The 24,766-nt window shown below is 37.0% G+C and overlaps 1 protein-coding gene across 7 annotated transcripts in view; it reads left to right on the top strand.

Moving 5' to 3' along the window:
• Window positions 1–24,766, top strand: part of TENM3 (teneurin transmembrane protein 3) — a 605,620-nt gene that overhangs the window by 168,890 nt on the left and 411,964 nt on the right. For all 7 annotated transcript variants that reach the window (XM_019658769.1, XM_019658771.1, XM_019658770.1 and 4 more), the window contains exon 3: window positions 18,885–19,163. In XM_019658769.1, the coding sequence (XP_019514314.1) occupies window positions 18,885–19,163 (279 nt within the window). The remainder of the gene's footprint in view (window positions 1–18,884; window positions 19,164–24,766) is intronic.

Here is a 24,766-nt window from a genome sequence, read left to right as displayed (position 1 = left end):
AGTAGAAGAAATAACTCCAAATGGAAAACAAACTTCCAGGTAAAATTAAGAAGAAAACAACACACACACACACACAAACCTCTAAGTACATCTTAGAAAAATTCTTTAACTTTATGGATAAACATATTTTATGAGATTCTAGAGAGAGAAAAACAAACTACTTTTATTGTTATGTACAAAAGAAACAAAAATAAGACCAATGAATTTCTCATCTACAACAGTAAAAGCTAGAAGATAATGGAATAACATCTACTGAGAGAAAATCTTACAACTCAGGGATGTTATATGCAGAGAAGATAACATGGCTCTCTCAGAGTAAATGCAAAATATTTAAGGACATGCAAAGATTCAGAGAAAGTTTCACCAATGTACACCATGTAAGGAAGTGCTCAAGAAGTCATAACAACTGAATCAGAATCACTACTGTGAAGAGAAGAAACAGCGATGAGCAACCAACTTTGCAGTGTATGTGCTGTTAAATTCCAAATGATGATGGCAGAGCAGCTAGAAACATGTAAGAAGCAGCACAAAGGAAGCTCCCCCCCCCCCAAAAAAAAAGTAGAAAAGAAAAGGCTAGCACTAACACTGCTTACCTGTCTCAGCAAAATCCAGCAGTGGGGGCCAGCTGAGTGGCGCAATGGTTAAGAACTCGCTTGGGACGCCAGAGGGCCCCGGTTCGGATCCCACATATGAGGGCCAGTGACACTGCCCTCTACAGCTAAGATGCTGAACAACAGCTCAACCTGGAGCTGGGCTGCCGTGAGTCACCGGCGATGGCATAGGCTGCAACCCTTGTGGCAGTGGGTTGCCATGGGCTACCATGTGTAGCCAGCAGCCAGCGTGAGCGGCCAGCAGCCACCGAGACAGCTGTCCAGAAGCCGGCGACCGATCTGACTCACCCGGGAAGAGCGCAATGATGGTGCCAACTTGGGCCAGTGAAGCAACGTCCTCCACAACTAGACTGAAGAACAAAGGACAGCAACTTGTCTGTTCCCCTTCCCCCAATTCCCCAGCGCTGTTCCCATCCCCCAATTCCCCAATAAAAATCTTTAAAAAAAAAAAGACTGAACCAAAAAAAAAGGAATTTGCTATACATCTTAAGAAGTGAGTAAAATATCTGAAAAATAAACCAAATTAAAAGGGAAGAAGTAGATAATCAAGATAAAATAGAAAGTAAAAACAAACAAAAGAGATGATTCTTTTAAAAGACTAAGAAAATGGAAGGCCCCTCAGGATTCCTATTAAAGAAGAATGAGAAGAAAAATAAGAAGAGATACTCGAGACGTTGTAACAACTAAAAGGGACTGTTCCTAACAACAAATTTTAAAAATCTAGAGGGATTTATTTTTTTCTTAGCAAAATATGATTAACTTCAAAATATTATTAACTCCATAATTCTATTATTACAAAACATAGAGAAACTGTCTCAAATCAATTATCTCAGAAGAAATTAGGGAGGTGATTAAAAGTGGCACCATTGAAAAGTTAAAAATAGGTTCCTAGGTGAATTTTTCATAACCTTCAAAGTACAACTAACTCCAATGTTCAAAAAGTTATTCAACATCACACACACACACACACACACACACACACAGAGAAAGATGGGAAGCACTAAAATTCACATTATGAAATTGACATAACCTTAATTATAAAACTTGATTAACAGAGTACATAAAAGAAGCTGTCTGGAGCAAAGTCACTCCTCAATATATGTATAAATATTCTAAGTAACTATTTGCATGTAAGAATCTAGCAATGTGCAAAAAGAACAATAGGCTAGATCAAATTAATAACAAAGTGGTTACTATTCCTTGGTGATAATGCCAGGATTTTTCAATGTTAGGAAGTCTATTAAAATAATTAGATTAATAAATCAAAGTAGAAAAACATGATCTTATCAATAGATGATGAAAAGGTATGGGATAAAACTTAGCAACCGTTCCTTATTAAAATAAAACTCACTAAGTAAAACAAGAAGAAAAACAAATATGTTAGTCATATGTCAGATGATCAATTGAAAACATTAAACGCATTCTCAATGGTGAGAATCCTAGGACCATTTCAATTAAAATCAGGAACATAAGAAAGACCCATCTGCTTTCACACTTGCCATTCAAAATTGTTTTAGGCATTTCAGCAATTGCTGTAAGAGAAGAAAATTAAATAATTTTTATTATTTGGGAAAAGTTAATTTAGGACTTTTGTTAAATATATGATAAATTGTATGCATGCGAAAATCATGCCTCTAGAAAGAAAATAAAAGTTAAGCAAATCGGTACTTGAATGAATACATGATAAATATATAGACATCAGAGTAATGTAACATCATAGTTAAGAGATGATCTGTGGTTGAGTCCTAGATCTGCCATTCATTCCCTTAGTGACGAAGGACATATTCTTGGCCAAGTAACTTGCTTGGACAAATTACTTAATTTCTCTGTGCTTTAATTTTCTTCTATGTAGATTGTGATTTAGTGTTTAATCTATAATTTGTTGAGAATAAAATGAGTTAATATATGTCAGCTGCTTAGAATAATATTTGATGCATATTACATACTATTTTTAAATAATTATTAAGCAATAATTGCCTAAATTTGGAAGTCAAAAACCACATTCTATCATGATGGCAGCAAACACTATAAAATTCTTCAGAACCAATTTTACCAGAATGGTATGGAACCTAATATGAAGTAATCTATAAAATATTATTGAAAGACATAAAATAAGATCTGAAAATATAAAGATAGTCAATGTTTTAAGATAGGAAGAATGATATGATATGAATATCAGTTCTCCCAAAATAAGTACATAGAAGTCAAGGCTAACTTTTAATTAAAGAAAGTGATCTTAAAATTCATGTAGAATAATGAATGTCTGAAAAAAGCCAAAAACATATTTAAGAGGCAAATACCGAGAATAAAATGGCCTTTATATATTATATATATAATATATATAATTTTATTACATATATTAATTTTATTATATATATAATTTAAAAAAAATACTATGAACCCTTTGTGATCACATCTATATGATATTGGCATACATAAAGACCAATCAATGGAATAGACTAAAATTTCAGAAATAGATCCCAGTGTATAGGGAAATTTAGCATAAAACAAACAAAAAAAGGCTTTTCAGGGGGGTTTGATAAATGGTGCTGGCACAACTGGTTATCCATCTGGAAGAATGTAAAATTGGACCCATATCTCTCAGCATATTCAAAAATAAATTAGGATGGATTAAAGACAAATGTAAAGAAACTAAAGCAATAAGAACTCTAGAAGTTAATTTCAGAGGCAAAATAAAGCAGGAGTGACTTGATCCAGGAGCAGCAGAAAGCTCCAAAAACAACGGCTTCAACACCTCACAGAATTATTTTCTTATAAAACAAGGAAAGTCCAGAGGTAGATGCTGTCAAGGACCCAGGTTCCTTCTGTGTGTTTTCTTTTTTTCTTTTTTTTTTTTTTCTCTGCCATCCTTAGCATGTGTCCTTGTCCTGGGGATCCCCAGATGTTTGCTACATTTTCATATTCCTGGTCAAAGTAGAATAAAAGCAAAGGTGAGAAGGCTTTCTCTTACAGTGGACTATTTCTTTTTACTCCTCAGCGACTTCTTTCTACATCTCTTTTTTCAGAGCTGTTATACTTGGCTACGCTTAGCTGCATGAGAAGAGGGAACATTTACAATTTTTACTTTCCAGCTTTTGTAACAGAGGAAGGCAAGGAAGAAGTAGTTGTGAATTCTCACAGCCGGCCCCAGGGACGATACAAACACTTCAAGAATGGGGGAGACCATTCTAATAGAAACAGACGATCCAGAAGATGAGGCTTCGAAGATGTTTTTTCATTTAAACCTTTTATGTATACATAAAAATACCCTAAACAAAATGATTATATTGGGAAATATGTGTATAATCCATATGAAACATGTAGGTTTATATAGATATAATATACTGAGAGTAACTTTTACAAATGGAAAAAAGAAAGACAAACAATCCGATGGGAAAAGGGCATGAATAGACAATTCACAGAAGAGCACATTCAAGTGTCAGTAAACATATAAAAAAGTAATTGGTTTTCCCATCAGTCTGAGAACGGCAGTAGCGAACCCAGGTCCTAGATCCTCAGTGCACAGCTCCTGTCCTGGCTCCCCTCCTGCCTGTACCAGTGGTTTGCTTAGGAAGTTTCACTCAGCTTGGTGAGCAGAAAATTAATGGGGGAGGCTACTGTGGTGGGAGGTTTCTCTGGGTGGAATTCGGAATGCATTTTTTTTTTTTTTCAGAGACAGCCTCATAAGGCGGAAGTCATGCTCTAGAGTGCTATGAATCCAGTTCCTGGGGTACATCCCGGCTTCCCACATGTTGTTTTCATGGCAAATAGATATGCTTATCTCGATCAACTTCTAGAAAGCAGATTCCCCAAGTGAAGACTTTCTGTACAATTGTGAAGTTTTGGCTTCGGAAGGAGCTGGAAAACAAAGAGCAACTTATGAATTGCTTGACTCAAAACTTCACTCAAAAACTCTTATAAAAGTATGTGAAGTAAACACAGTAAAAATCTATTCGTTGAATTACAGAAAGAAGAAAGAGTAAGGAAAGGAAAGGAAGGGGAGGGAAGGGAAGGCAAGGGAAAGAAGGAGAGTAAGAGAGAGAGAGGGAAGGAGAAGCAGAAAATAGCAAAACATTAACAGAGGTTGTATTTGGAGAGTAGGGCTATGAGGGGAAACCTGCCAATTTGAAATCCCAAAGGTCAAAGGCCAAAAATAATTGCTGTGTTGGAACCGCAGCATGTTGGTTCTACACTTTGGGAATGGGGAGGCCAAGCACCTTTCAAGACAGTCAGATACAGCTTGTTAATGCCCTACTGTCTTGGATGTAATGATTGGTTTTCAATTCAGGATGAACTCCAGGCATGGTAGTTAAGGCAGGAGACGGCAAAGTGTTTCTAATAATTTAGTTTAGGGATGAAATATAAACCAAAGTTCCTGGTGCTAAAGGAAATTTTCACCCTCATGTCTCATACTTTCAACCAAGGCCCGTTCTCATCCATTTCTGCGTCCTTGTACTCTTGATGCTATTGTTCTCAGCTTTGTTTCATGCTCCATTGTGCTTCCTTCTTCCTGCATCTGCGTAAACTTATATTGTGAGAAGATCTTTGAGGTCCTCTAAATCCATATTATAGGTGAAGAAAATGAAGATCAAAACTTGTTAAAATCCTCCATTGGTGAACAGCTGCTGAGCTCCAGAGCCAGAAATAACCAGAGTCAACTCCAGTCAATTTCTACTGTTTCACCTTTCTAATTTCTACAGAAAAAACCACACCTTTTTGAAAACCACAGTAAAAAACTAAACATGCTCTTGAATATGCTTACCACCTTGGGGTAGGCTTAGATAGCTTAGAGAAGTCATAAAAAGGATAAACATAAAAGAAAAATATTGATAAATCAGAGTTCATCAAACTTAAAACTTCTACTTCTCAGAAGATACCTTTAAGAAAATAAAAAGGCAAACCACAGTCTGAGAGAAAGTTTTACATACACATACATGTATTACACAGGACTTGTCCAGAATATATAAAGAGCTCCTATAAATCAATAACAAAAGGATTTTAAAAATGCAATTTTAAAATGGGCAAATATCTTATAACAGAAACTACACAGAGAAGACAAAAATGTTTAATAAGCACATGAAAAAGTGCTCAATATCATTAGCCATCAGGGAACTGAAAATTAAAACCACAATGAGATAGTACCGCTTGCTCACTAGAATGACTAAAATTTTTTTAAAAATCCAAAGCACCAAATATTGGAGAGGATGTGGAACAGCTGAACTCTCATATGTTGCTATTGGGAATGTAAAATATAAAATGGCACAATTTCATTAGAAACTGACCATTTCTTATATAAAGTTAAAAATATCATCTCCCCTTTAACCCAGCAATTCATGTCCTAAGTATTTACCCAAAACAAATGAACATGTATCTTCATAGCAGCTTTATTCATAATCCGCCCAAACTGGAATCACCAAGTGAACGGATGTAACAAATTGTAGTACATTCATGCAACAGAATACAACTTGGCAGCATGAAAGAATGAACTATTGATACATGCAACAACATGCAACAACAAAGCATCTAGAAAACATTCCATTCAGTGAAAGGATCCAGAGTACATACATTCTGACTTTGTTTATACGGAGTTCAAGAACAGACAAAATGAATCTATAGTAAAAGAAGTCAGGTAGGGGTTGCCTGTCGGTGGGAGGGGTTCCGACTGCAAGAGACTGAAGAACTTTGGGGATGTGATGGAGGACATGTGCCATATTTTGTGTGGGTTTCTGATGGATACATGTTAAAACTCACTGAAGTGTCCAGTTCTGATTTGTGTATTTCACTGCAGGTAAAATTCACCTAAGCAGTAACACTTTAAAAAAGGAAAACAAAAAGCAGGCACGTTCAAACAAGTGCAGTTGAATATGGAAAGCATTAGGTTTGTGTTTTCTCTTTCATCCAACTGCAGCAGGGTGAGATTTCATTTGGTGCTGGGGCAGACTCATGTTGTCCCTACTGAACCATAACCACAGGCCTCTTTAAAGACAACCTCTGCTGCCATTGCACTCTAACGTTTTGCTGAATAAAGACATTATGCCCATTAAGATAATAGCATCCACAACTTATCCAGGATTGTGCTGAGGGAGACAACGAAGAGTTGGTGGCATTCAGATGGGACAGTGCCTTTCAAATATTTTCGTCAATTTCCAAATAGAAAAAAAAGCCCATTTTTAGCTCATAGAGATAGATTACTATTTTTTTTTTGGCAATTTTATTGCTAGAATATTACTGAAATGATAAACGATTTTTAAATCTTTCTACAGACTGTATGTTCCAGAGAGGTCAAAAGAATTGTTAAATGTAAAACATGAAAGGAGTACATATCATTTTAAAATGTTACCAGTAGCATTGGGTAGCTGAAAAAATAACTTTAGGATACTCATCATGTGTCTTTCTGTACCATTTTATTCTGCTTTGGAAGTGAAGTAGAAATACATTGTATTTTTTTCTTACTCTTCTTATTTTTGTTTTGTTTGTATTTTCTTGCATTATAAAAATATATTAAACATTCAGGCTTGTTGGAAATTGTAAAAGAGGAAAATTTGAGAGCCAAGAGCGAAATGCTTTTAATTTTAAAGACTGCAATTTAGTTTAGTCTTGGATGCCATTATCGTGAATAATGGGAACCGATCCTAGACTTCAAAAGAAATATGACCATATGGTCTTACCATTCCGCACTTAATGCTGCTATGAATTTCCAGTTCTACCCCAAACTTTTCATTTCCCCTGTGTTCCCCCTCACCTCTGTCATCCTACAAAAACGAAAGGAATCTAAAACCCTTTTTTCATGTTTTCTGAGATACGTCCTTTACTGGTGCTGAGAAAACTTTTTCTTTGTGAGCGTTAGGGTGGTATCAGAACAGCAGAAACCCGAAGCATTAATCAGACCCACTGGGCTAATTACTGCAACTCCAAAGTTTATGACTTTTAAATATTAACTACTTAAAATGATTCATTTAGAGATCAAGATGATTAATCCTTCTCAGTCACTATAAATGTCAGCGGCAGGATTAAAGGATTTAGATGGTCATGTTTACCCAACCTTAAATTTCTGTACTTAAAGACACAAGTTAAATAGCCCCAGTTTATCATAGTTTCATGTTAATGTTTTCTTCTTAGCTCCCTCTTTCAGCTCCCCTGCCTAACTGATTGTTAACTAATTTAGGCTGTTAAGTAGGCCAGTGTTTCTTTCAGGCTTGAAGGCCAACCCACTTTGTGGATTACCAACCAGAAGGTGTGAGTAGATAGATATAGCTTATAGCCCTCCTCCGGACACAGTGGGGGTAATCCTTTCCTCCTGCCTTAGCCTCCATTGGTCTGATGTCTCCAGCCCCCAGCTTACTGCTAAACTTGTATCCAGTTCCTTGCCACGTGACCAGTTTTGGATCCACATTGTGAATCACTGTGGTGCCGCTTCAGTCACAATCATTAAAGACCTGTGGCTTCATGCCAAACCATACGCATATTTATCCCAATACCTACTGCAGTTTGACTGTCAGACACTAGCAGATATATCGTGGGCATATGATTACCACAGGGTCTTGGATTGTTCTAAGGTGATAATTACTAAGTAAAAATACAATGCAAGTTTATTTTCAGAATGCTTCTGATAAAACCAATCTGAAAGTTGTTTCTCTAATGACCAATGGTTGCCAGTATCAGAACGGCATGATTTTGTGGGTAGGTGTATAAATCCTTCATGAGCCACGCTTAAGAAGCTGCTCCTTCTCTACCGGTCAGCAGACTCACAACATAATTTTTCTCATTTGAGCCGCCAAACCTTGTGTCCATATGTTTGTCTTCCCCTGGAGGCTTCACAAATCTTATCTGGAAGAAAAGACATTTTCTCTGGGGCCATTCCTTCTAATCCTGCTTTCTCTGCTTGCAAACATACTGGGGTTTTCCCTTCTCACCCTTCTCATCAAGTTCACCTTAGAGCCTCAGCCTTACATTCCCCCTGACAGAGGTACCTGTCACAGCTGAGTTCAGGATGAATGCTGAGGGGGCAGCCTGCAGTGGCTTTCATTAGACTGTGTTTTGAGTAATAAATTAGATTGTAAGTATGGTGTGTGCAGTAGTCATCTGCTCTGTCCTCTTGGAATCTGAGATGATCAATATGGCGTATATGGATGTTAATATCATATTCATAGATAAATTGAGCAAGCAGTTGAAAATATTTGCATTTCACATAAAATGGAGTAGGAGGAGTTAAGATATTAAGGGAAATTTTAAGTTAACTTTTAAAATGTAGTTTTGTGTAGAGCCGTAAAAGTAAAGATTTTTACCCTCATTGAAATTTCTATTGCATGTTCAAGGATGGGTATTCTATTCAAACAGTTGACAAATTTAACTTAAGAAGGTTAAAGTGTTTGGAGTGTCCCATAAAATATGCATTAGAATTCAAAAAGAAAAAAAAAGTTACATACATTTCTATTACTGTGTGATCTTCTTATCATTTTGCAAACACAGCAAAAAAGCAAACTCCAGATAAGATGGTGGTAACACTAATTCCACAAGCATCAAATAAGAAATGTTTGCCCAGTTTGTAGTTTTGTGTTACACTCCACCCTTAGAGGAATGTCACTCCTTGTCTGTGAATAGATAATTCCATCCAAGCTTATAATAACCAAAGAAAATACTTAAAAACAATTGTAATTTACTTTATTTCTGTGTATTAAATTTCTGTTGATTCTTCTATCCATTTCCCATACTCAGTTCTTGGGGTTGTTATTATATAATAAGTGGATAATTATTCTCATTTTAAAAATCTATATATGATGATGAGAAAAGGGAAAAAAATGAAATAATTCAAGAAGTGAGATATCTGGTCAAGATGGTAGAGCAGGTAAACCCAGTGCTTACTTCCTCTCACAACCACATCAAAATTACAACTAAATTACAGAACAACCTCATTGAGAATCACCTGAAGTCTTACTGAAATGAAGCCCTACTACTAAGAACTTACAGAAGAAGCAACTCGAGACTGGTAGGAGGGGTAGAAACACGGAACGAGCTAGTCTGACAGTTGCATGTGACCATTAAAAATCGGGAGGGGTATCTCGGCTATAGAGGCCAGCCTTTGGAGGAGCGAGAGTCCCAGCCCCACACCAGGCTCCCCAGCCCAGGGTTCCAGTGCCAGGGAGAGAAGTCCCCATAACTGCTGGCTGTGAAAACCAGTGGAGATGGTGGCTGAGTGAGACAAAGGGCGGCTGGAATTCCAGGTGCTCCTCTTAAAGGGCCTGCTCACAGACTTACTCACTAATGGACTCGCTCACTCTGAGCTCCAGCACTGTGGCAGCAACTCAAAAGGTATCAGGGACAGATGGGGAGGAACTGAATTATCTGGCTCAGGGGAGTGCTGGAGGGGCAGCTTTTTTCAGAATAGAAGAGCTGGTGGAAGCCGTTGTTTCTTTGTTGAGCCCTCCCAACGCCCAGCATGTAGATGTAGGGGGCACCATATCTGAGTCCTCATCAACCTAGCTGACACCTGAGGCCTCACACCACTCAAATTGTGTACCTACCCAAGCAGCTTCCAGTGGCTTTTCCATCTAAACAGCCTGCCTTGGCTTATGGTGTGGACTTTCCTAAAATCTCTCAATGGTTCACAAAACCCAAACAAGCAACTTCTGGCTTTGGCATGTCCCATACCTCTAGGTGAGCAGCCTTAAGCCTGACACTAGTGACAGCTGGCCTGGTTTGTGGCTTGGCCTCTTGAGGCACTTTCAAGCCCAGTGCGGTTGGCAGCCAACTGCAGATTGCTTTCTGGCACATGCTAGGTGGCCCTGGGCAGGGCACAGGTTGCAGCTGAACTTAACCTGCAGTAAAGCCTGTCCCAGGAGGCCCTGACATTGGCGTGCCTGGTGCCCAGCTTTAGACTGAGCCAGAGCATTACATAACAGCCTCTAAGATAACACACCCAAAAGGCAGGCTGGGCCGGCACCAGAGCCCTGCTACAGCGAGTCCTGCTCCATAGGGTCAGCCCCTGCACCACAGATCCTCCACTACAGTCAAGGCCAGTCCTCATGATCAATCAGTCTGAGGATCAGTCCCTCCCACTGATGTGCAAACAGCAACCAAGGCTCAACTACAACAGAAGGGCATACACAACCCATACAAGGGACACACCTGGAGCACCTGGCTCTGTTGATCAGGGAGATTGCATCACTGGGCCATACCAGACACCTACTACATAAGGGCACTACATTGAGACTGGGAGACATAGCAGCCCTTCCTAATATAGAGAGACAAATAGGGAGGCAGCCAAAATGGGGAGACAAAGAAATATGTCCCAAATAAAAGAACATTAAAACAATTCCAGAAAAGGATTTAAACAAAATAGAGATAAGCAATCTACCAGACACAGAGTTCCAAACATTGGTTATAAGCATGCTCAATTATCTCAGGGAGAACTTCAACAAGGAAGAAACATAGAAATGGAGATAGAAACCATAAAAAAGAACCAGTCAGAAATAAAGAATACAATAATTGAAATGAAGAATTAACCGTAGATTAAATGAAGCAGAGGATCGAACTGGTGACTTAGAAGATAAAGTAGCTGAAAACACCCAAACAGAACAGCAAAAAGATAAAAGAATCCAAAACAAAAACAAAAAACAAAAAACGGGGCCTCTGAGAAAATATCAGGCATACTAACATTTACATCATCAGGGTACTAGAAGAAGAGAGAGAGCAAGGAATTGCAAACCTATTTCAAGAAATAATGATGGAATATTTCTCTAACTTGGTGAAGGAAACAGACATACAAGCCCAGGAAGTGAAAAGAGAATCCCAAACAAGATGAACCCAAAGAGACCCACACCAAGACACATCATAATTAAAATGCCAAAGGTTAAAGACGAAGAAAGATTTTTAAAAACAGCAAGAGAAAAGCAGTTAGTTACCTACAAGGGAGTTCCCTTAAGACTATAAGCTGATTTCTCAACAGAAAATTTTCAGGCCAGAGAGGATTGGCATGAAATATTTAAAACAATGAAAAGCAAGGACATACAACCAAGACGACTCTACCCAGCAAAGCTATCATTTAGAATTGAAGGACAGATAAAGAGCTTCCAAGACAAACAAACAAACAAACTAACTAACTAACAAAAACTGAAGGAGTTTATCACCACCAAACTATTATTACAAGAAATGTTAGCAGGACTTCTTTAAGATGAAAAAAACGATAAAAAATATAAATAATAAAATAGCACTAACTACATATGTAGCAACAATTACTTTCAATATAAATGGATTAAATGCTCTAATCAAAAGATAGGGTGGCTGAATGGATAAGAAAACAAGACCCTTACATATGCTGCCTACAACAAACTCACTTCAGATCAGAAGACACACACAGACTGAAAGTAAAGGAATGGAAAAAAATATTTCATGAAAATAGAAATGAAAGAAAAAGAAGATGGAGTAGCAATACTTATACCAGACAAAATAGACTTTAAAACAAAGTCTATGACAAGAGACAGAGAAGGACCCACTAATCCCATTTCTGGGTATTTATTGGAAGAAACCTAAAATGCTTCTTTTGAGGGAACATGTGCATCCTTATGTTCATTGCAGTATTGTTTACAATGGCCAAGCTATGGAGGCAGCCTAGCTGTCCATCAGTGGAAGAATGCAAAGAGGAGGTGGTACACATATACAATAAAATATTGCTCAGTCATGGAGGAGAATGGGTTCTTACCATCTGCAGTGGCATGGATAGACCTGGAGGGTATTGTGCTGAGTGGAGTGTCGGACAGAGAAAGACAGATGCAATGTGATTTCGCTTATATGTGGAATCTAAAGAACAAAATTAAACAAAACAGAAACAAACTCACAGATACAGAAAACATTTTGATGGTTGCCAGATGGGAGGGAGTCTGGGGGTGGGTGAAAAAGGGGAAGGGATTAAGAAGTACAAATTGGTTGTTACACAGTAGTCATGGGGATGTAGGGTATAGCATAAGGAATATAGTCAACAATATTGTAATAACTATGTATGGTGTCAAATAGGTACTAGATTTGTGGAGGTGATTTATGGGAGGGGTATCAGGGGCAGGGTGCAAAAGGTGAGGGGATTAAGAAGTGCAAATTGGTAGTTATAAAATCAGTCATGGGGATGTAAAGTAAAGCATAGGGAATATAGTCAATAATATGGTAATAACTATGCATAGTGTCAGGTGAGTACTAGACTAGTCAGGGGGGATCACTTCTTAAATTATATAGATATCTAACCACTATGTTGTACACCTGAAATTAATATAAAACAATATTGAATGTCAACTGTAATTGAAAAATTAAAAGATGGGGGGAAAAGGTGAGGGGAGAATAAGAGGTTCAGATTTCCAGGTATGAAACAAATAAGTCATGGGCATGTAATATACAGCATAGGGAATATAGCCAATAATATTGTGATAGCATCGTATGGGGTCAGATGGATGCTGGACTTATGGTGGTCACTTCTTTAGGTATATAAATGTTGTGTAACTATTGTGTATACCTGAAACTAATATAATGTATGTTAGCTATGTTTTAATAAAAAATCTCTTAAGTCAAATGTAATCCTAAAAAGAAAATTGAAAGAGCAAAATATTGCTCCTGTATTGCATACACAATTTCATTTCTTACATAGATGAGGAAGGATTTTAAAGCCTACCTTCTCCAAGAGAACATAATAAGTTAATTACTGCTAATTATTAAATAGGAGCTATTAAACAGCAAGTCAAGAAAATATATTTTTTAAACAGAAGATAGACTTTAATTTTTATTTAAGTTTTTAAATTAGTCAAATTATAAGAAGTAACTATTCAGAACTATTAAAGAGAACATTACTAATTTCCTGTACTTTCAACTCCTAAATGATCCATCGTAATGGTTATTTAGTCCTCCTCACTTTTATTCATTCTCAAATCCATAAGCACATATATAATTTGTTGGCTCTCTTCCTTAATTCCTCAAAATGGGATCATACTCTACATACTACTCTGCAACTTGCATTTTTACTTAATATATATATATATATATATATATATATATAAAATGAGCTTCCCTTCAGATCTGAAGATATAGGTCCAAACTCACTCTTTATGGTTGCCACATAGTGTTCCATGCATGGGATTTATAACTTCTTCAGCTATTTCCTTTCCAGTAACTATTCCAGTTAATTTAATTTTTGCAACAATGCCATAGTAAACATTATTTATACATGTATGTTCAAGATCAGGTGATTTTATTTCTATAGGATATAGTCTCAAAGCAAAGTAGACTTTTTGAACTAAAGAACATTTTTAGTTTTAATAGAAAGATATTTCCAAGAGCTAAAGCAGCATAATATAAGGGAAAGAAAAACATGATAGGATAAAGGAATAATGAGTTCACAGAGCAGGCCCACAAAATCAACTGCTTTTACAGGAACAATGAATGATTCTTGGTTTGCCCCCCAGATTTCGGTACCAATGACCTATATTCCAACTCCTCACTGCAGAGTTGCAGTGTGACATAGAAGAGAATCAAAAATAACAATAACAAGTGTTGGTGAGGATATGCAGAAATTGGAACGCTCCAAACTGCTGGTGGCAATGTAAAATTGTATATTCACTGTGGAAAAAACAGTCTGGCACTTTCTCAAAAGATTCAACATAAAGCTACTATTATATATGACCCAGCAATGCCTCTCGTAGGTATATACTAAAGAGAAATGAAAGCATATTAAAAACTTGTGCACAAATGTTCATAATAGCCCCAAAGTGGTACCAACTCAAATGTCCATTAATAGATGAATAGATAAATGAAATGTGATGTATCCATACCATGGAATATTATTCAACCATAAAAAGGAATGAAGTACTGAGACATGCTGCAATATGGATGAACCTTGGAAACACTATGCTAAGCAAAAGAAGCCAGACACAAAAATCTACATAGTGTGAGATCTCTTTTATTTGAAATGTCCAGAATAGGTACAGGTACATCTATAGAGACAGAAAGTAGATTAGTGGTTGCCTAGAGCTAGAGAGAGATCATTGGTACAAGGTTTCCTTTTTGGGGTGATAAAAAGGTTCTCAAGTTGATTGTGGTGATAGTTACACACTACAGTGGATATACTAAGAGCCATTGAATTGTACACTTTAAATGAGTGTATTATATATTTTGTGAGTAATATTTCAATAAAGCTGTTTTAAACAAAAGTGAGAGAGAGCACACAAAATCTAGGCATTTCAGAAATCTAGACATAAGGGAGGGAGAGAATAGCATGAGTCTGAGTACTGGACGCCCCCCCACCTGTTGCTGTGGTCACTGCATAACTCTGAGGCTAGTCCGTCATGTACAGTCTTCTTCTTTTGAACTCACACAGATAGTAGATGTCTTGCCTATTAGTGAACATCACTCTGCATTATAGCTTTGAAAAATAGCTCCCTGCTCTGACTAGGTTACCAACACTACGTGAGAAAAAGGCCGAATAGCTAACCCATTTCTCCAATCCCCTTCTTTTATTAAAGGGGCATTTGGGCTATGTGCCAACTTCCCTTGAAGTATTTGTTTTTCTATGGCCCTTTCCACTTTGTCACACACCCTCACTCATTTTTTAAAATGTGAACTTTTTTAACGCTACAACCTGCCTAGTTTGTGTTAATTCAGTTTTTCTTTTATATATTTTCAAATTTATGAGTGTCATAAAACAAAAATGTCTAATCTTATCGAAGCTAACCTTGCCTGTTAATCGCAATGAATTTCATCCTCAGGTATGCTTTCTTCCTGCTGCAATTTATTGTCTTGGTACTGTTTCAAATTGTAATGGGAAGCTCTGTGGTTGGCCCTGCTGATCAAGGTTACCCAAATTCAATGTGCAGGAGATAAATACTTATTTCAGCAGTCTCAGCCAAACAGACTTAATATAAAGACTCTAAAGGGCAAAGAAAGAAATTACGGTAATGGTGTCGGAACCACTGCAAAGAACACCGTCTGAAGAAACCAGGGAAAATAAAATAAATGGATCCTTATCTCTTTCATGTTATTTGAAGCCAAAGCTGACTTTAAGCAAGATGGTCAAGTTTTTACCCTGGTTCCAGAAACATCTTCGCTGCCTTTTTCTGCCTTTCTTTCTCCACTTTGCATTGCCTTGCAGCCCTCGCTCGACAACCCCACCCAGCCCAACCTTCCCACCTCCATGATACCTCAGCCAGCTGTCTCTACTCCCAGTCAGGAACCACTCTTCTCTGCATCTTCCTTCTGTCTGTCAAAACTGCATGTGTTTTCCATAAATATAGCCCATCTTGCTAAACACTGCTAGAGTGTGGGAAATAATCTAATAGGCGAATTTATGCTGGTTTAATAGCTAAATCTCCTTAGGGATGTTTGCATTAAAACAAGGGATCCTATAAGCAAGAGTCCTTAACCAAAGAGAATTGACAACAACAGAATATGAAACACAGAGACAGGTCTGGGGTAGAGATATTTTTGAATGAAGGGAAAGTAATACTAAGTCAACTGTGGTAGTGGTGTGACTATCCTAAAGTTATTCAAAAATGATCCTCTCCCCACTCTCAAGTCATACATTTCTCTATGATTATTACTTACATGTATCCACATGTTTATTTTTAAACCATTCCTTGTTTAGCCTTTCTCTAATACTAGTCACACTTACGTAAAGACTCTCTTAGACCAAGTCCTGACAGCCCTGAAAGATAAAAAATATAAGGTGGCAAAGTGACTTCAACAGAGCTATTGAGTGGCTTTACCTTAGGTCCATTGGAGGTCAAGTTTAGTATTTGTTCCTGGTGGAAACAAAACCAAACTTTAATTCAGTAAGGAAATCCAACAGCTTGCTTGCTAGCGTGCATTTCAGAAACAACCCTTAAGAGTTTTGAATCATTATGAGACATTGATTTCAGAGGGTCAGATTTTTAAGGAGTTTGGAATACGCGTATCAATTCACAGGGATGATCTGCTGGATATTTATTTGCAAAGTGAACTGTATTTACATATCTAGATAGCCAATAATAAAGATTGTAGTTTTCTGCTATTTCTTCTCATAGAGTTTTGCATCAAGATGGCAACGGTGTGAAAAGTCAATAATGTGGAAAAGGTTTCAAATTACATTTCAGAGATTAAATAGGGAGTTTTTACTGTCTTTAACTTCTCTCTTATTTTTATTCTACAATGTGGGCACCTCCCAAAATAAAGATGCAGAAGGTTCTATCTTTTGTTCCCTTTAAAAATTGTATTTTAATGTTACAGTTAGCTGTATTTTTATTTTGAAAAATCAACAAGTTTGATGGTAATAGTTAACTTTTTTAGATCCCCCCCATTTTTTCCCTCTCCCCATTGTAAATTTGACATATAAATAATAATCGGTAAGCTCCAGCTATTACATTAATTGTCCATGATGTTGACCTTTGGGGGTTGTGCTTTTATACGTACAATCTACACTAATTCTTTTAAAAATACGGACAATACTGTGTCTTAACCTCATCAAACTTGCCTGCTTTCTCACTGTTTAATGGGCTCTTTTTCATCTCTTTTATGTTTGTTTTTTTTGCTGCTTCCTTTTTTTCTTCTTTTATATACTCTTTGGTTAAGATATTTATTCACATCTCTCTGATAAGCACAGTTTGATTTGTGGCTAATTGTAGGAACAGATTTTCATTATTTATGAGTGTCATTGTCAGAATTCATTTGGAAATCTGGCCGAGATTAAGCTGATTTTAGCTTCTGATATGTCCACAGCAATAAAGCAATTAACCACACAAATCTTGTAAAATGTGCAGAGGCCTGGAGGATGCTAATATCTTTATAACCAAATATTCACTATATTGTACATTACGTTTGATTCACTTCCTAGAAGACTCAACATGCTATTATTTTATCACAAATAATATGATGTAACACCTTCTTTTTAGAAATGTAATCTGTTATTTCTCACACCAGCCAATTTACTTTAATACATTCATAGACTTAAAAGATAGAAGTAGGAAAATGAAAACTGTGAGTAATATAAATGCTTAATATTCTTAAAAGGTTTGTATTAGGTGGTAGCATCTAAATCAGTCTGTGTATGCTATTATTCTTTACATGTATTTCGACTCTGCTAGGTACCAAATCTCAGGCTCTACACCATGCCAACAAAAGAAATGGAAATACATATATTCATACTATCATAAACATATGTGAAATTTCAAAAATAAATACAGGATTGGAAACATTAATAACAGCAGTCATTTTAAAGTGTCACTTAATTTAAACACTTTTGTTTTAAGTTATTGCAGTGTCATGAGTTTTGTTATGCTCAATTTATTAGTAAAGGCCTGCAGGGTTCACAGCCATTTATTTTGCAGGGGACTTGATTTTACCATTAATTTTTAAATACATAATACTCCCACTGTATTTTTTTCATTTACTTATTTATTTTTTATTAAATATATTGGGGTGACGTTGGTTAGTAAAATTATATGGGTTTCAAGTGTACATTTCTATAATGCATCATCTGTAGATTGCATTGTGTTCACCACCAAAATTTTAGAGTGCATTTTAGTTTGAAAAATTGGTTTAGCTAATCAATACAGATGTTTTCAGGTGTTTATTAAAGCAAAAAGTCTAGAAAGTTGTATGTCTATAAATTTTCAAGATATAATGCTCCCCAAATTTAGTATATGTACACATAACACACACACACAAACATACACACACACACACACACACGCACGCGCGCACACACACACACACAGGATACGTGTTTATATTGGTTAAGGTGGGAAGATAGAATAAAGGCTGACCTAGCTCATTTTTCTAATGAGAAACTTATTCTTGAGGAAAACCTTTTTGCTTCCAAAGGAGTGACATCTGGGTGGGAAAATCCTATTGTTTAGGACTAGAGCCAGGGCACAGGGAATAATTCTGACAATTTCTATTGCTTCATAAGTGTGCTGAACTAAATTATATCGTTGACAGCTAACCCTTTCTCTGGGTTCAGTTTTCATGGTCTGTGTGGCTTTACTTGCCCATCTCTCTGGAGGTGCTTATGAGTTAAAAGGTTGACAAAGGAACCCTAAGCTGGGGTGTGTGGGGAGGCCGTGGTGGAGCCCCACCCCCACCCCCATAATTGTGCCCATTTGACCATATGCTGCACAATGCTAATGAAAACACCTGGTGCTGATAGCTGAAAAACCTGAATGCTTGAGTGTATAGTTTATGGAGTTTCTTAAAAAAAACAAAAAAAAACCCTGAAACTAAAGCTAAGCATGTACTCACTGGTTGTTGTCTTTTTTTCCCCCTAATTAGGACAGAATTTTACCCTAAGGCAGTTAGGAGTTTGTGAACCAGCAACTCGAAGAGGACTGGCGTTTTGTGCGGAAATGGGGCTCCCCCACAGAGGTTACTCTCTCAGTGCAGGGTCAGATGCTGATACTGAAAACGAAGCAGTGATGTCCCCAGAGCATGCCATGAGACTTTGGGGCAGGGGTGTCAAGTCAGGCCGCAGCTCCTGCCTGTCAAGCCGATCCAACTCAGCCCTCACCCTGACAGACACAGAGCATGAAAACAAGTCGGACAGCGAGAATGGTGAGTTTCGTTTTTTTTGCTTTATAAAGTCGGCGTTCAGTGCTTCTGTCTGATTTGGTAGACTATGGGGGCATGCTTTTTTTTTTTTTTCTTTCTTTCTTTCCTCCCATCCTTTCTCCTCTTTCTTCTTCCTTTTTGTTTAGCGCAGTAAAACGCCAAGAAATAGCCTTGAATAATGCATTTTTTTTTAACTGGAAAAAAATCAATATTCAACATGCGATTGTTAAATTATGCAAGCAGCTTATGATGTGTTAGCTATAGTGTTGAAAACAGTTTAATTGTGTACGGAGAAAAAAAAAGAGATTAGCTTTGACTTATCTTGGACCATGTCACCTGTTATCCTCTGTGGAGCAGCAAAGCAAGTGGTGATAACGTTTACCCCAGAGCCAGCCTGCAATCAAAGATGTCTTTGTAGATTCCTCTTGAAGATATCTCAAAGAAGTTGCAGAATCTTAGAATGGATGAGTGAGCACACAGAATAGTTTATTAACAGGCCTCTAGTGATTGAAGAACAAATTTGATCATGCTTTAAACTTACGAGTTGATGAGAGCAATTGAAATCTTGGTAGAGAGGGGGAGTGTGGCCTTTGATGTGCTTTGGGGACTGGATTACTGTGCCATTAAATCCACACGCAAAAAAATTGGATTTTAGGAAATCCAAATAGCCGCTTTACATGTTGTAAGAAAAATGTCTTTATAAAGTATTGGGACTTTTTTCTCATTGCCAGTGCAGGATAATAAAACTAGTTCATTTATATGCAATAATAGATTGAAAAGAAAACTTAATTTTTTGTCAGTGCTGCTTCTAGAAAGAATTGGAGCATCAGCGCCAATGCACCAGATAACAAAAAGACATTCTCCTTCAGTATTTAATATGAACCGTGCACTTGCTACTTCAATCTAGGTATTAATGCTATGTGTATGTGATGCATCCAAAAGCAAAGAGAAAATTAAAATGGAAGAATCGCATGATATTTGGAAAGACAGCCGTTCTACCAGGGATATTTCATTTTTATTATTTAGTGAGCAACTTTGTCAGCTTTGTTTTGTCATAGAAAAGCAGGTCTATTGTCAGCTTTGAGTTTCAGCTAAACTACAGCATGAAGGAACTGGCGCCTCGTGCTTCCCACTGCTTAGCACTCATCTCCTCCCTAGTCATGAACAAAGTCTCATTTAAACCAGCAAAACAGCATCTTATCTTACATAGACTACTTCAGTGCATTAAACCAAAGTCAAAATCAATTACTAATATACACTCAATATCTTCCATTTGGAAGTGTCAGTTTTTGGTGGAGGCTGGCTTTATTTCCAACCCAAAACAGAAAAAATGGCCAGTGCTTTCTGACAAAATGAGCCTCAGAATCCGACTGCCAACATTTCCCTGAGCTGATCTATTCACCTCAGAAAAACCTGTGTTTCTATCAATTGTCACTGTCAATCCAGAAGTCACTAACCTTAAAAAACATAAGATTTGGCATAAGCTGTGCTTGCTGTCCGGCTGCATCTTCGCACAACACTATGAACAATGGCAGACACAATGGTTCTATTCAAATGTAGCATCTGGCATTTGATTTTTCTAAAATACACGATAGAATTTATGACCGTTATAGAAAGGAAAAGAGTAGAATACCGCAGGTTAATGCATTGTGTGCTGATCGTCTGCATCATAACCATCCATAGCTGTTATTATTTTTCCCCATTGGGTCAGCTTGCCCTTTCTACCCACAGCCTTTGTAGCACTTCTTTCTCTAAAAACAAGTGTGTCTTGCTATTATATCTGTATTAGTAAAATTAGTAAAATATAAATTAATTTTATTTTTTAAGTTAGGTATCTGCTAAAATTGTCTCAGTGAATTCCCAAACACATGCCATGTATATATATATATATATATATATATTTTTTTTTTTTTTTTTCCTTTTCAGAAATAGATATGTATGATATGGGGAGGAAGTGGGGTGGCAGATTGGGAGAGGGGGGTTGTCACTTCGAGGGGTAAAAAGTATAACAATTGCACTGTGTTGTACAGCTGAAACTAATTCTAAAAAATGTGTATTTAACAATAAAAAATAATAATAAAAAAATGAAAACACACACACACAAAAGAAAATATAAAACTACAAACTGTGCACCCTTTAGTTAACAGGGTATAATATGCACATGATTGGGAAAGGCAGAGGGAGTCATGAGTTTCTCAAACCACTGCCCCCTTCTCCCCCGCATTTGCAGGGATTTTTGTTAACTAGAGGAGGAATTTATTTCCTCAGGAATCTCATAGACCTTGTTTCTAGAATGATGAAAAGGCAAAAAAAGTTGCATTCTTTCATTTCTCCAAGTTGTTATGAAGCAGAATGAAGACAGACAGACAGGGTGTCGAGGGCCTTGCCTTGAAATTCAGGACATTTGGTAGCATTTGTTGAGAGTAAACAGGTCAGCTAAGTTAAGAGTATAAAGTGTCAAAAACAATGTTTGTTGAGTTGGGCAAGTGATGACTTAAACTTGTGTTTACTCTTTTCCCAAGGTTTGGCTGTGGTGGTTTTTTTAAAAAAAATCACTTTGATGGTCTAATTTCCAATGAGGTCAGCTTAAGGAAGAAAACAAGAGGAAATAAAATAGATATGACCTCTTACTGAATACTGGCTATTTCATAGATATTCTATCTATGTCTATAGGAATATTTTATATTAACTTATTTGTTCTGAGTTTTCAGTGATTAGTCAGAAGGAACAAGATTACATTTAAAGTAATTAATTACATTAAGATTTGGGGAAGCATAATTTTCTGATGTATTTAGCAGATTTTATAATTTTGAACTGTGGAATTAAACAAGCTTATTGTTTTTTCTGATATAAAAAATTATATATTTTTTCCTTATATTGGGTTATAGTAAAAACTAAAATTTGCAGTCATACTCATGTTCTTCTAACATCTTTGTAAACAATATCCTCAAAACTATTGCATATTTTTAATATCAGGTCAAATATTTCTAATATAAAGATGCTAAAACAATTCAATTCTATCCTTCTCAGGTACTTTTAATTGCTCTAACTTTGAAAGCCTATTGACTTTCCAGCTATATTTTCTTTGGACTTTCAGTTATTTTAATTGTCTAATTTTATTCATTTTTGTACTAGTTTGAGTTGTGTCCATGGAAGTTCCATTATATCACTATAGGTTAAAGCAAGAAGGTCATGTATAAAATATCCCACCAAAATGAAGCTAATTTAGAAAACAGACACTGACTTATATTTTCATCCTGTTTCTCATGGGCGCTTTCATTGACTGTTTCCAGCATTTGAAATAACTGCGAATAAGGCTTTTTTTCCCAGAAAAAAAAAATGTTATTCAACATTTGTAAAATTATGCACGCTGAGTGAGTGCCTGATGTTCTAGTTACAACTTCAAAGAAGAGTTTAGTAACTAAAAGGGACTAGATTTCATTTATTTATTGATAAAGAGGCCAACAGTTCAAGTTAAGAAGGCGCTAGAACTGCTGTGAGGCTAATGAAATTTTGATGGTCTGAGCACCCCATGAGAGTAAAAGAACATTCAGACCATGTCACACGTCTCCATGTTAGCAGAGATTCAAAACAAGTGATAAAATTTATTATTTTGCAAAACTAACTCTTTACCAACCATGGGGATTTGAAGTTAAAAAGCATTTTGAGAGGGAAATTTTTTTTATAGTGTATTGAATTTTATGTGGAATTCCAAATGTTAATTTTGCTCCAACTTAAGGAAATGAAGTAGTCCTTTCTTGACACTTATCTATTACTGTGGTTGTCTTCATTGTTTTAAGTCACCTGCCATGCACCAGGGCACGTAGCGGGGGACCAGTGTTTGTGACCACCTATTAGCAGCAGTTCCAGCAAGCTGTTGAGAGGTTACAAAATAGATGTGATGGAATGCCCCAATTAAAGAGAAAATTACCAGTTTGCTCTGGATTGTTTTAGGCATCTTTCCTGTCTCAGATGCACTGTTAAAAGACCCCTGAATGATTTCCCACTATCCAGCTTTGCAAGTAATCTGATCTCAATTCCAAATATTTATTTAAATGTCAGAACAATGAACTTTTTTCCCCCCAAAACATCGACCTTTAAGCTTTACAAATGTTAGTGTGTGCACCTTTTCCCAGATAAATCTGAGCATATATTGTCCTTTGTCACCCAGCAGTGTGGTGTCATGACAGATGCCTGGACTTGGATTACGCCAGTGAGGGTTTAAATTCTTTCATTCCACTCCTAAGACTGTTTGTTCCTGAATCACACAGAGTTCCCAACTTTTCTGTCTCTGCCTGCCCCTTCCTCAGTTGAAGCTGTTTTAGCTCCAGACATGGGGTGCTCGCCTGCTGCAGGTCTGCATCTCCCTCCTCCTGCTCACCACAATCTCTTACATCCCTTGGAAAGCAATGACCTTCGATGTTAGACTAGGAGGATTTGCTACTTCTCCTCTATCCCATGGTGATTTGGGACCTTGAGGGCCTCCACTGAGGGCAATAGTTGAGAGTGGGTTGTAGCCGGCAGGCCATTTGGGCTTGAATAGACTTCCCACCTCCCAGCTATGGAACCTTGGGCAAGTTACTTAACCTTCCTGGGCTGCAGTTTCCACAGGGTTAAAATAGAGAAAATAGTAAATAGTATGCAATCCTTATAGGGTGTTGTGAGGACTTACTGGGTTCAGGTGCTTAGAACGGTGCCTGGCATCTATTGCGTTCCAAGTCAGTGTGTACTCTTTTCATTTATAAATAATATGTTCTTCTCAAATGATTATGAAGATTAAGTTACATAAACAGTATCAAGTACCTACATAGTTTTGGCCTATGGCAAATCACCGCCCCGTCCCCACCCCCCATTCTCCCTCTGTCTGCATTTGTGAAGTGTTTGTACATGTGGCAAGATGAGAGAGAACCAGTGGTCTCCTCTAGGAAAGACACTGAAAATTTGCAGTCTGGAATTTCTGTCACCCTTTATTGACTCTTTTATTTTTCTCCAAAACCCACATCCTTTTGAATTTACTGTAATGAAATGAGTGTACATTGAATGGTGCTGATAATTAGTCTGATGGCTGTGGACTTCAAAGACTTTAGCACACTCACTCCTCTCCTGGCCAAAGGAAATTTCAAAAGTCGAGTTCCCCTCAAAGGCATGTTACTTAGACAGTCAGTCAATTAAGAGGCCATTTAACTATGCTCATCAGTTCACACAATAAGACTATTTCTCACCTGGGGTCTTAGTAATATACTTATGGTAGGACCCCACTAGTGCCACACTAATTGTGCATGATACTAAAGTATTAAGGGCTAATTTGACTAACAGAGGGTCTAACATTAAAGTGCAGTATTTTTAGGTGTAATAGATACTTGCTTTGCACAGCTGAAACTTGAAGGAACCAATTTACTTGTCTTTTGAAATAGCATTTTAAAAGTCTACTTTCTGTATGGATAAAGTCTAAGAGTTGAGTTATTGTACTTTAAAAGGAAAAAGGCATACCCCTTAAACCAATTTGATAAATTATTACAGTGATAACATCAGTCTCTCAACAGAGAACGTTAGCTATTTTGCAATCCAAATTACCATGTCAGGCATAATAAGTTCTCTAAGAGTGG

This window comes from Hipposideros armiger, unplaced genomic scaffold (assembly GCF_001890085.2).
Source record: "Hipposideros armiger isolate ML-2016 unplaced genomic scaffold, ASM189008v1 scaffold_289, whole genome shotgun sequence".
NCBI classification, from domain to species: Eukaryota; Metazoa; Chordata; class Mammalia; order Chiroptera; family Hipposideridae; genus Hipposideros; species Hipposideros armiger.
The sequence above is the reverse complement of the archived record's forward strand: the minus strand, read 5'-3'. Positions and strand labels throughout refer to the sequence as shown.